Raw genomic sequence first — 12,477 nt, 5'->3', positions numbered from 1 at the left:
TAAGGCATTAAGAAAGAATGTCAAGCTCTAGGTTTAGGGCCGCTCAACTTCAATTGCTCCAGCTCTCCCATCCTATCACTTGTATTTTATGTCTGCTACCCAGCTATTGTTGCCTACTCTTTTGCTGATGTTCGTTTGTATCCACCCACGCTTACTTTGTTAGCTACTTAATCTTCTTGTTAAGCTTCTTTTGTGTGTGTGTGCGCGTAGATTTAGAAATTTTCTCATGTAGGAAAACATAGTCTTTTTCAATGTTTTTCATACAATGCATAACATCATGAGCTTCTGCTCGAGAGGCATCGCATACCTAGCTAGGTACAATTGAGAGCAAGGGACCGCCAACCCGATGATACAATTGGGGCAGGGGACCACCGGTGAGGTAAGTCACAATGTGGGAATTATTGTGAGAATTTATCCAAAACTTCTTTTGTGTGTGTGTAAGAGAGAGAGAGAGAGAGAGAGAGAGAGAGAGAGACGTACTCAGACTCCGCCTGCAATACGGTCGACCATTGACAAAGGTGCTCCCTCTTTGTCTCTCTCTCTCTCTCCATGTGTCGCTCCTACCTAGAGCTAGATGTTGTCTATGGAAGCCTAATCGACACATGCCTCTATCAGAATTAGTGGTGTTTTAGTCTAAGGTTCCATCGAAGTAATTGTGAGTTGAATTTCAAATAATCTCCCTCTCTCTCTCTCTCTCTCTCCCCCCCTTCCCCCCTCTCTCAAATACGGTTCACGTCATTGTTGCTAGTTGCTCCCTCATTTATGCCCCTTCTGGCATGGGTGTGTGCTACCAATATTCCTTTTCCACTACAATTCCCTAGACAGACGTGTCTCCCTTTTATTCATCATCTCCCTCCTCTTATTTGATAAAAAAGGACTTTTTTAGTGAAGTTGGAGCAACTACATGTATGGCAACTAAATGGAGCAGTGAAAGTGCATTGAGATAGGACATCTATGCGTGTTTGACCTCTCTTAAACCTCAAATTGAGAATTCCAATGCTCTTATTATGCATCACGCTTAATCTATATGTATTCTATAACGGTAGAGAGAGTGCCCTTTACACGTGTCGAGAACTGCGAGATGAAGGCTACAGTCCAAAAATCCTTTGTGCACTATAGAGAGAGAGAGAGAGAGAGAGAGAGAGAGAGAGAGAGAGGGCACACATGGAACGTTCAGCCTTGCGTCCGATGGCAGAGTGAACCCATCAAGCAGGTCGTCGCATTGCGCACATGAACTGCTCCGGCCAGCGAGCATTGCTAGCTGACGTACATAGTGTAGAGCGCAGAGCAACCAAATAGCTCCACGTAAAGCTGTTGTAGCTTTTGCAGGCCTGGAAGTTCTTCAGGTGAGCTCCCTCCATGCGAATGCAGCAAACTGCTGCTGAACGGGTCGAAGGGGGGGCTCCATTGCGGCCACAGCGTTGGCTAGCCGTTTCTATACGCGCAGGGGCATGGTGGGCCTTGCTGTGCTGGAATGCCCTTTTTCACCGTATGTCCTGCGTGAACGGCGCATGTGCGCACCATAAGAGAGAGAGAGGCCGCCTTTGGCCATACTAGTGTAACACAATGCCAATCATGTGGTGGTAAATTGGACCTTCACTTTTTATAAAGTTCTTTTTCTCTGTCACACACACGAACGAACGAGGGACGCTGCCTTGCGACGCTTGACCGTCAATCATAAAGTTCTCTCTCTCTCTCTCTCTCGCACGAACGAGGTACGCTGCCTTGCGACGCTTCACCTGGACGGTAAAGTAAGTGTCACGACTCACAAACTTGTACGCTGCCTTGCGACGCTTCACCTGGACGGTAAAGTAAGTGTCACGACTCACAAACTTAAAAAATAGGATGCACCTTACTGCTGAGTGGCTGCTTGTCAAAGTGATAATCTGCGATTGCCAAGATCTCATTTCCACGAAAGAAGAGGTTCTATAAGAGTTGGAGCATGAAGTCTAACCTTGCTTGATAGAGCTGCTATTGTATGTTGCCATTGTCATCTTCTAGCTTTGCCTTTGTTATTGCAACTCTTTTATGCTACCCTAGCACCCTGTAATATGTGGGTGTGTGTGTTGAGAGAGAGAGAGGAGAGAGAGAGAGAGAGAGAGAGAGAGAGAGAGAGAGATCTTCAACACTCGTCAATGGATCTGTCATGCTCAAGTTAGTTTGCAGCTATGGAGTCAGAAGTCTCTCTTTCTAGGCCATTGTGACCTCCTCACCTTGTTAAGCTTTGTGAAGTTTACCTGCTAACTATTTGCAATCTTATTTCATTTAGGTCACTACTTTCAAGAAAAAACGGGCACGGGCACTTAAGCATGTACTTTACTTTATTAAGCTCTAGAGAAATTTCTCTCTTTATTCTCTAATTTCATACAACCTGATCGTTTAACCGTGTTCCCAGTAATTGTTTGGGCAGAAAAATTACTCGGAAACAATTTGGGCAGAAATTATAATGCTGAAACTTGCCACAAACTATTTGGACAAGGTGGAGCTTATAAGATGACCCTGAAGCTGCTAGAGAGTAGTTGTATGCACTGGAACAAGGGTTGGGCTGAGCCCTAACGCCTCCCTAAGCATGTACTTTACTTTATTAAGCTCTAGAGAACTTTCTCTCTTTATTCTCTAATTTCATACAACCTGATCGTTTAACCGTGTTCCCAGTAATTGTTTGGGCAGAAAAATTACTCGGAAACAATTTGGGCATAAATTATAATGCTGAAACTTGCCACAAACTATTTGGACAAGGTGGAGCTTATAAGATGACCCTGAAGCTGCTAGAGAGTAGTTGTATGCACTGGAACAAGGGCTGGGCTGAGCCCTAACGCCTCCCTATAGGGTTGTCCCTCGCCTTGGAGCTGGAGAGATTGTGGTTGCAAATCTCTCCTTCAAAGGTGCGCACATGCAAAAGGCATTTCTCTGCAGCCTTCAACTCCAGAATTAGATGCTACTGCGTTCATTTGCATGCGAGATCCCACTTTCAAGGATTTAGACGTTGCGGATGACGAATCTTTATGTCACATCAACGAAAATTGCCGCAGCGGTTAGTTTCACCCTTTTAGTGAGATCATAGATGAGGGGCCACTAGGATGTATTTTGTTCGCATGTCGAACTTCTTTGTCATAACACCGACGCACGACGTTAAACGTTGTCAATCTACTGATCCTATAATGGAGAGCCATTTTGAGGCTCTCCACGTGGCTCAAAGGAAAAGACGGTCGCTTTGGTGAGCAGTAGTCAGGAGTCGTGAAAGCGAAATGCCCTTATGAAGATGAATTGGGAGCCTAACGGCCACCACCGCTTGTAGCCCCTCTCAAGCTCATTATGAGCCTTTGTTGGACTGCTTTGCTTTGTTGCCTAACAGCAGACCTACACTCAAGTTGATCAAGAGCCTTTGGTGGTATACTCTATTGCTACGGCTTGCCTGATGCATGGCACACAAGCTCCACAGAAGAGCGTCTAGGCCCAGATAGCGCATATATGCTACGCTTTGCTAGAGCCCCTAATTATACACATGAGTTGTATGCTCAAGAGACGAGAGCCAATATACAGTTTTGGCCAACATACAGCAATATGCAAGTAGAGATGGGATCAGATGGCTGTGTGGACATTATGTGGCTGGGAGTCTCTCTCTCTCTCTCTCTCTCTCTCTCTCTCTCTCCACGAACCCTAAATGTTATCCTTCCACAGTCTCTAGCTCCAAGGCGAGGGACAACCCTATAGGGAGGCGTTAGGGCTCAGCCCAGCCCTTGTTCCATTGCATACAACTACTCTCTAGCAGCTTCACGGTCATCTTATAAGCTCCACCTTGTCCAAATAGTTTGTGGCAAGTTTCAGCATTGTAATTTCTGCCCAAATCGTTTTCGAGTAATTTTTCTGCCCAAACAATTACTGGCAAGTCGTTTGTCTTAACAGTATTTGTGAGTTTGTTAGTTTTTTATAGGCACTTGAGATAGTTATCTAAGAAGCACTTGCGGCACGATTTTCATGCAGGCCGTCAACATTAGCCTAAGCAAATACTTTCAAATGCTAAGCGCTCTAGTTTTGACGTACTTGATAGCGTTCTAGTTTTGACGATGCACTAGCTACGGTAGACTTCAATAAAAGCTGTCGACCGCCTAATAGAAGGAACTCATGCTTCTACTTTTAGGTTGTTTGAAATCATAGAATGGAGAGAGAAAGCGATCTAAAGCTCAATACAGCAAAGAACACGGTTAAGTGTTTAAGTTGTATGAAATTAGAGAATAAAGAGAGAAAGTTCTCTAAAGCTTAATAAAGTAAAGAACATGCTTAAGTGCACGTTTTTTCTTGGAAGTAGTGACCTATAAGAAATAAGATTGCACAAACACTCTACATGTTTGTGTGTATGATGTTTGTATGCAGCTCTATGAAGATACCTCTTTCACAGAGCTTCTGCTTGTTGGAGTTGAGAGACTGTGGTTGCAAATCTCTCCTTCAAAGGGTGGGCACATGCAAAAGGCATTTCTTTGCAGCCTTCAACTCCAGAATTAGATGCCGTTGCGTTCAACTGCATGCGAGATTCTACTTGCAAGGATTTACACGCTGTGGATGGCAAATCTTCATGTCATATCAACGAAAATTGCCGCAGTGGCTAGTTTCACCCTTTCAGTGAGATCATAGATGAGGGGCCGTTGGGATGTATTTTGTTCCCACGTCGAACTTCTCTGTCATAACACCGACGCACGACGTTAAACGTTGTCAATCTACTGATCCTATAATGAAGAGCCATTTTGAGGCTCTTCACGTGGCTCATTGATGCTATAATGGATAGCCATTTTGAGGCTCTCCACGTGGCTCAAAGCAAAAGACGGTCGCTTTGGTGAGCAGTAGTCTGGAGTCGTGAAAGCGAATAGCCATTATGAAGATGAATTGGGAGCCTAACGGCCACCACCGCTTGTAGCCCCTCTCAAGCTCATCATGAGCCTCGACCCTCTGTTGGACTACTTTGCTTTGTTGCCTAACAACAGACCTACACTCAAGTTGACGAATAGCCTTTGGTGGGATGCTCTATTGCTACGGCTTGCCTAGATGCATGGCACACAAGCTCCACAGAAGAGCGTCTAGGCCCAGATAGCGCATATATGGCTACGCTCTGCTAGAGCCCCTAATTATACACATGAGTTGTATGCTCAAGAGACGAGAGCCAACATACGGTTTTGGCCAACATACAGCGGTATGCAAGTAGGGATGGGATCAGATGGCTGTGTGGACATTATGTGGCTGGGAGTCTCTCTCTCTCTCTCTCACACACACACACACACACACACACACACACACACTTTCACGTCTTTTTGTGTGTGTGTGTGTTGCTTTTCTTGTATGCACACAACACTTCTGCAGGCTTGTCGATGGATCTCTCACAGAATCTTGGCCTTTGGGACGGTCGGTAAGGCAACGATGCCCTCTTAGTGCTTTGCTTTATGCGATCGTTACTCACCCCTTGTTTATGTATTTGGATTCCTCGACTTCCACTGGTGGATTACATGACCTGGCATTACCTTCTAGATGGCATTTTGCTGGTCAGGCCTATGCGGATCACTCTTTGTTTATGCCTCGCAATCACTATGATGATGTACAACAAATTATGAATACTCTTCACTTGTTTGGATTGGTAGCAGGTCTCAAAGTTAACTTTCGTAAATCCAAGCTATTGCCTTTGAAAGAGTGTGACTGGCATAAGATATTGTGTCCTGTGGAGATTGTTCCTCCGTACGTTATGGTTTGCCATCTGGGTTATTCGCTAGGTTGGAATGTATCGGCTATGCAGAAACTCGATTGGGTTCTCCAACGTCTGCTTTTTAAGTTAAATTATTGGAAATTGTCTTCGTGGCCACTACATGTGCGTCTCAAGATTGTCCAATGCATCCTTGTGGCTTATGTGCAGTTTTACTTGCCTTTGCTATCCTGGTCTCGGTTGCGCTTGCAGTCCCTCATGTCGAGTATTTTAGAGCATTTTTGGCGGACCTCGTCTAGCACGAAGGGTCTTCGGCTTTTATCTATGGACAAGCTGTGTTCTCCCAAGAGGCTTGGAGGGTTAAATATTTTGGACTTGCGACGTCATGTTTTGGCTGGGAAAGCTATGATGTTGCCAGGTTTGGTGCGGCAGCAGCAACCCTGGGCTCTCATGGTCACATGTTTGTGTACGCACATTGTCACCCCATCTTTTGGTCATTGGAAACCGATTTATTGGGATGTTGTTTTTGGGAAGCTTGAAGGACACATTCCTGGATGTCCCTTTACTTCTTCTCTCATTGTTGATTGGAAGGTTGTCACTTCACATTTGGCATGGCATGGTGGACAATCCTCTGTGGGTAACTCCCTTCGTTTGGAGAGTCTGCATTGGAGCAGGGCCTTCGCTTCGACTTTGGTTCAACGGTCTCTTTGCCAAGATTATTTTCTTTCCCAAAGAGGAATCTGTCAAGTATATCAGGTAGTTGATGACTCGGGTTGTGTTCTTTCGTTTGTTGATGCGATGTCCCTCTTTCAGTTGGGTCCTCACTATTCTCCTCTCTGGCGAGAAATTCAAAGGATGCTTGCTGATCACTCACCCATTCCTCCTTTGGTTGTGGACTCCCGCTTCTCTGATTGGAATCTGGCTACTGCTAGATTGGACTGCATTTTAGCTGGCAATGTCTATGCCATCATGCAGTCTGATGTATAGATTGTGCATCATGGTAATCAGCTGTGGTCGCTTTCCGAGTCATCCTTGTGGTGGCAACACACATTGTCTCGCGTTTGGAAGTCATCTACCTTTGAAAGAACGTGTTTTCTTGTGGTGCTGCTTGTGTGTCGGAGCTCTACCTGTTGGCAGTGTATTACATGCACATCATATTGTGCCTTCCTATTGCCTAAGATGCCTTGAAGTTGAGAAGACCGTGCCACACTTACTGTGGGGTTGTCACCACTCCAGAGTTTTCATTTCAGAAAGTGTCAGTTGCTCTTCGGCTGCGTTTTCCTTCCGGCACTTTCATAGATGCTTTTGGCTTTTTGGGGTGCTCCAGTCACGGCAATCTCAGTTTGCGGTGTTCTTTACTTGGGTTAGATTTTGGATTGTGTGGGCCATCTGACACCATAGGAACTCCTTAATGTTCCAAGGTACCTATGTTGAACCCTTTCCCTATTTCAAATTATCTCTTGGTCAAGCGTTGTATTTTGCTCATGATGCTGGAGACATCACTCTTGATGCCTATAGGATTTACTTTGATTGTTTCTAGCCTTCGGAGCCTCATCGTGCTTTGTTTTTTGCATCCCTTTCTTTTTGTCGGTTTTCCTCGCTTTGAGGTTTCCCACCAGTAAATTCTATCAAACAAGATTTACAAAAAAGAGAGAGAGAGAGAGAGAGAGAGAGAGAGAGAGAGAGAGAGAGAGAGAGAGAGAGAGAGAGAGAGAGAGGTCACTTAACTACGTATTTTTCCATTTTGTTATGTAGGAATTTGCATTTACAGAACTCATTTTCTACACAGTCAATCAATGGGAGTGGACTTGCTTAAGCAGTTGCATTGCAATATGCCTCTTCACTCCGATCCCTTCTCCCTTCCTGGAGGTCAAACCATTGGACTAGTAATTGTTGATGAAGTAAATGGCTTTTGCACTGTTGGAGCGGGAAACCTGGTATGGTCTCTTCTTATGCGCATTATTTCTTTGTGCGTGTGTTTGAGAGAGAGAGAGAGAGAGAGAGAGAGAGAGAGAGAGAGAGAGAGAGAGAGAGAGAGAGAGAGAGAGAGAGAGAGAGAGAGAGAGATTTATTAATGTCTTTTCAAGGCTGAAATTTGCTTATGAGACAGATTGATATACATTAGTGTGTCGTTCGGCTATCAAGAAGAATGATGACGGTGGTACATACATGTGTGGGTGATGAGGGAGATGGAAAGTCATGGGTGTGAAACTATTTACTAAAGGAGTACAATCATGATATGCATGTCTCTAGCTAGCTCTATCCAGTATTGAATGGGGTTTGTAAGAAATCATGCATGGATAAGGTATGGGATGAACAGTCCACAAAGGATACACAAACTAGGGTTGTAAGATATCATGTATAAATGGGATGATGAAGGATACTAGCAGGATGATCTGAGAAATCCCTTCCACAAACAGAGTAGTGTATTGGCTGTGTGGAGTTGTGGAGTAGACAGAATAGGACCGTTGTGTGTAGGGGTGCAACTGCAGTGGAAGTGAATGTTGAACTTTGCTCAAGATGAGTGCTCTGAACTATGCTCAAGGGTTTCTTTTACTTACGGAAGGAAGAGCCTTCTGTTCCTTTAGTGAGAGAGTGCAAATGATCACAAACAAAGTGAATGACACTTTGAATGAAGGTGCTAAGATTGAGAGAGAGAGAGAGAGAGAGAGAGAGAGAGAGAAGAATACGACACAGACGGTTGCCAAACCCTCCTTCAAGGGCCCCCCTCTCTATGGCGAGAGAGGTATATGCTATTGATTGCACAAATCTGGTACAATGGTCTAGATGCAATGGACTTGTCGACGATGACGACGACAATGATATAGACGACAAGACGGACTGAAATCTGAAAACGCTAGGGGCTGAAATCTGCAAAGCTAGGGGCGGGATCTATTGTGTCGAAGTGCTAAAAACTGAAAACACTGATGCTAGGGGCTGATCTGTCTCTGGGAATCTGCACAACGCTGATGCAAGATGCAAAAACGCTAGGCCTCATCTGGGATCTGCAAAACACCAGGGCTGATCTGGGACTGTTGAAAACGCTAGGTTGAAACTGAAGCCAAACGCTGGTCTTGATGTGTTGTTGGCTGGAAATGCTAGGTCACCTGCCGATCTTGTTGAGAAGGTGCACTGTAAGTTGGTGGACTTCTGTTGCCTCTTTTGCCAGAAAGTGCTAGCGCTAGGTTTTTATTTATACATGATTAGCAAAGCTGCCCTACCCAATTTCCCAACAAAGTCACTTATCAATAATAAGTGAAAAATGGATAAAATAGGGAAAATGGGTTTTGTGCACTGTAAAATGCTCATGATGGGTTTTGATTGTAATGTTGATGATCATGCTGTGTGCAACCAGAGGATATGCAACTACCCTAAGTGCCTGGACATTCACGGCTTGCACATAGGCTCACAAAGGTGCCAGAACACTTCCTAAACTGACCTAAACCCTGGACCTGAAGTAGCTTGTCCACAGGCACATAGGGTTAGATGTGCACGTGACATGTTGAGCTAACTAGGTCGTCCTCCATTGCTGGTGATGGGTGACTAGGGGAGTGACTCTCTACGTCTCCATATCACAAGTAGGAAGCGGCCCAATTGACGTTGGTCTCTCTAGTAGAGAAGTGTATTGGCTTTATGGAGTTGTGGATTGAAATTGTAGTTGAGATAGCCCAAACTATGCTTGAGCATTGTGAGCTACCTAGGGCTTGTGGGCAAAGGCTTTTGCCACAATTACCAAGATTCTCAACTAGTTTTCTGGTTATAGAGATGCTTCGAACGCTTTGTCTTTAGTCAGCAGTTTGACATCGCTTTCGCGGGAGGGCGTTACTCAGAGCACTCTAAGATTCGGAGAGCTGCCTCTTATTTTAAGGGGAATGCTCGAACTTGGTGGTCCACCTTCTATTAAACGAGACTGCGCCAGTTAAATGGCTGAAATTCAAGAGGCTTTTTATTTCTTCTTGACTGACTCGAGAGTATGAACGCGATATACGAACTGCTTGGAACCATCTTCGGATGACCAAGAAGGATACAGTGGACGCTTATTGCGAGAGATTCTGGAGCTCTTTTCTACCCCCTCTTCATTTAAGAAGATCTCGTTCAAGGAACAGATTGAGCGGTTTACCTTGGGTCTACCTACAGAGATCCGAGATCACTGCTTGGAACAAAAGTCAACTTCCATTTGGGAGTTGGTGAGTTATGTGAAATGGGGTTTTGCCATTCACTCTGGCAGCTTGACCTACCCCACAAATGAAATCATGACTCAAAGAGCGGAACAGACTTTGACAAATGAAAGTAGAAAGAGGAAGAGCAACCCAGAAAAGAAAGATGCACGACCCAAACTCACTCCTCAGGAGAGAGCTCACTACATCGGGAAGGGAAGTGCTTTGGATGCGGGGAAACTGGACATATCTCCGCGAAGTGCCCTGATAAGGATGACGAGAGGCCTGAGAGTTCGAGAGCAGCTGAGGAGCGTGGAAGAAAAGGCAAGATGAAAACAGGAGTGGTTCTAGATTGCGTGCGTACCGATCCCAACATGTTGGACGAGAGTACAGAACTTTGCCGAGCTTGGGGCAAAGTGAAAGACCAAGAAGCCCTGATCTTCTTTCATGGAGGAGCCAAGGCCAACTTCATTTCACCGGAATTGGCGATGCGGCTCGAGATGACTCCCAATCGGATGGGACCACTTGCGGAGGCTGTTCTAGCGGCACCTGGCAGGGACGTAGCCATTACACCTGTCATTGGGAAACTTCGGTTGCACTATCAGGGGTATTTGGGGCATGAGGACTTTTACATAATGCCTTTGGAAGGTTGTAATGTCCTCTTGGGAATTCCCTGGTACCACAAGAACAACGCCGTGGTCGACTATCGGGCGAGGAAAGCGACATTGACCACAGAGAAGGGCAAAACCATTGTACTTGATATTAAACTTAAGGGCGAGTGTGTCCCTATTGTATCGGCTTCGGCCATTTCTAAATTAATGAAATCCAGTCTGTTTGTTTACTCGATCTTTTTGAAAGAGTTGAGTGATGAGGATAGGACAAATATGTCTGAACTTGATAAAGAACGCCAAGATTTTCTCCACTCTCATGCCGATTGCTTCTCAGAGGGCCTGCCAGGCGAGTTACCACCCGCTCGTCCTGAAGATCATACTATTGACCTGAAGATCATACTATTGATCTGATACCTGGAAGCACACCACCGAATGGGCCACCTTACCATGTGAGCTGAGCCCAGAACGAAGAGATTATGAACCCAGTGAAAGACCTCTTGGAAAAGGGTCTTGTCCAGCCTAGTACTTCACCGTATTGCTCTCCAGTGTTGTTGGTTTTGAAGAAAGACGGATCTTGGAGAATGTGCATCTATTATAGAGCTCTCAACAAAATCACCATCAAGAACAGATTTCCGATTCCTAGGATCGATGATATACTTGATAGATTACAGGGATCCTCGTGCTTTAGCAGGATCGATTTGAAGAGTGGATATCATCAGATCCGAATCGCGCCGGGAGATGTCTACAAGACAGCCTTTCGGACGACTTTTGGATTATTTGAGTTTTTGGTCATGCTTTTTGGCTTAACCAATGCTCCTGCAACATTTAACCGGATAATGGACATGATTTTTTAAGAGTATAGACTATTTGTTGGCACTTTCTTTGACGATATCATTGTTTTCTCCAAGGATGAGGTCTATAAAACATAGAGATCATCTGCTTCAAGTCTTTCAGGCATTACGAGATCACAAGTTGGTGATTAATGCAAAGAAAAGTGAATTTTTCCTGCCAGAGATACACTTTTTGGGACACATTGTGTCAGCAGCAGGAGTGCAGATGGATCCGACCAAGATAGAGACTATCCGTGATTGGCCCGATTTGAAGAATGTCCATGAAGTTAGAAGCTTGTTGGGATTGTGCTCGTAATATAGGCGGTTCATTCAAAAGTTTGCAGAGGTTGCTTCCCCTTTGCATATCTTGACACAGAAAGGAGTCCCTTTCTCGTAGAGACCCACAGAGGTGACTGCTTTTCAAACATTGAAAGAGAAATTGACTATGAGACCAGTTTTGACTTTGTCGGACTTGCAGAAGTCATTTGAAGTATATTGTGATGCTTGTGGTCGTAGTCTGGGTGCGGTCTTATTGCAAGAAGGCCATGTCATTGCTTATGAGAGCCGATTGTTCTCAAGGCCGGAATTGACAGCACAGATTTATGAGAAAGAGCTTTTGGCGGTTATCCATGCTCTTACTCAGTGACGGCACTACCTACTTGGAGCGGATTTTACTGTCTTTACAGACCATCAGAGTTTACGCTACTTCTTGTCACAGAAATAGCTATCGAAAAAGCAGATGCGGTGGGCGAACAATTTGTCACAGTTTCACTTCTAGATTGTCCATGTGCAGGGACATAAGAATTTGATGGCAGATGCTTTGTCTCAGAAGCCGTTGGTTCTGGCTATTTCCGCGATTCACCATAGGAGCTTCGAGGATACGGTCGACTAGTATGCCACAGATACGAATTTTGCAGACGTTTTCACACGGATACGGGATGGGGAGACAGTAGCGGGATATTCCATTCGAGATGGCTACTTGATGAGGAAAACCATGTTGTGCGTTACACAGCCGTTGAGGGAAAAGGTTATGACTGAATGCCACTGTCCGCCTTTTACGGGTCACCGCGGCATTGCTACCACCATGAAAGAGGTAGAGAGATATTTCTTTTGGTCGAGACTCAAGAAGGATGTGGACGAGTTTGTGTGTAGGTGCTTGGTATGCAAGAAGGTAAAGTTTGACCGGCATAAAG

The 12,477-nt window shown here is 45.0% G+C and overlaps 1 protein-coding gene across 3 annotated transcripts in view; it reads left to right on the top strand.

Moving 5' to 3' along the window:
- The first annotated feature begins 258 nt into the window (after positions 1–258).
- LOC147429741 (nicotinamidase 1-like) overlaps positions 259–12,477 on the top strand; it is a 97,108-nt gene continuing 84,889 nt past the window's right edge. Inside the window, exons 1-2 of one of the 3 annotated variants that reach the window (XM_086495979.1) lie at positions 259–379; positions 7,442–7,623. In XM_086495979.1, the coding sequence (XP_086352105.1) occupies positions 7,483–7,623 (141 nt within the window). In that variant the 5' untranslated portion in view covers positions 259–379; positions 7,442–7,482. Of the gene's footprint in view, positions 380–424; positions 656–7,441; positions 7,624–12,477 lie in introns of those variants that run through there. The other 2 variants (XM_086495977.1, XM_086495978.1) reach the window with 2 other exon arrangements.

This window comes from Adiantum capillus-veneris, chromosome 22, assembly GCF_014529385.1.
Source record: "Adiantum capillus-veneris isolate H3 chromosome 22, ASM1452938v2, whole genome shotgun sequence".
Classification (NCBI taxonomy): domain Eukaryota; kingdom Viridiplantae; phylum Streptophyta; class Polypodiopsida; order Polypodiales; family Pteridaceae; genus Adiantum; species Adiantum capillus-veneris.
The sequence above is the reverse complement of the archived record's forward strand: the minus strand, read 5'-3'. Positions and strand labels throughout refer to the sequence as shown.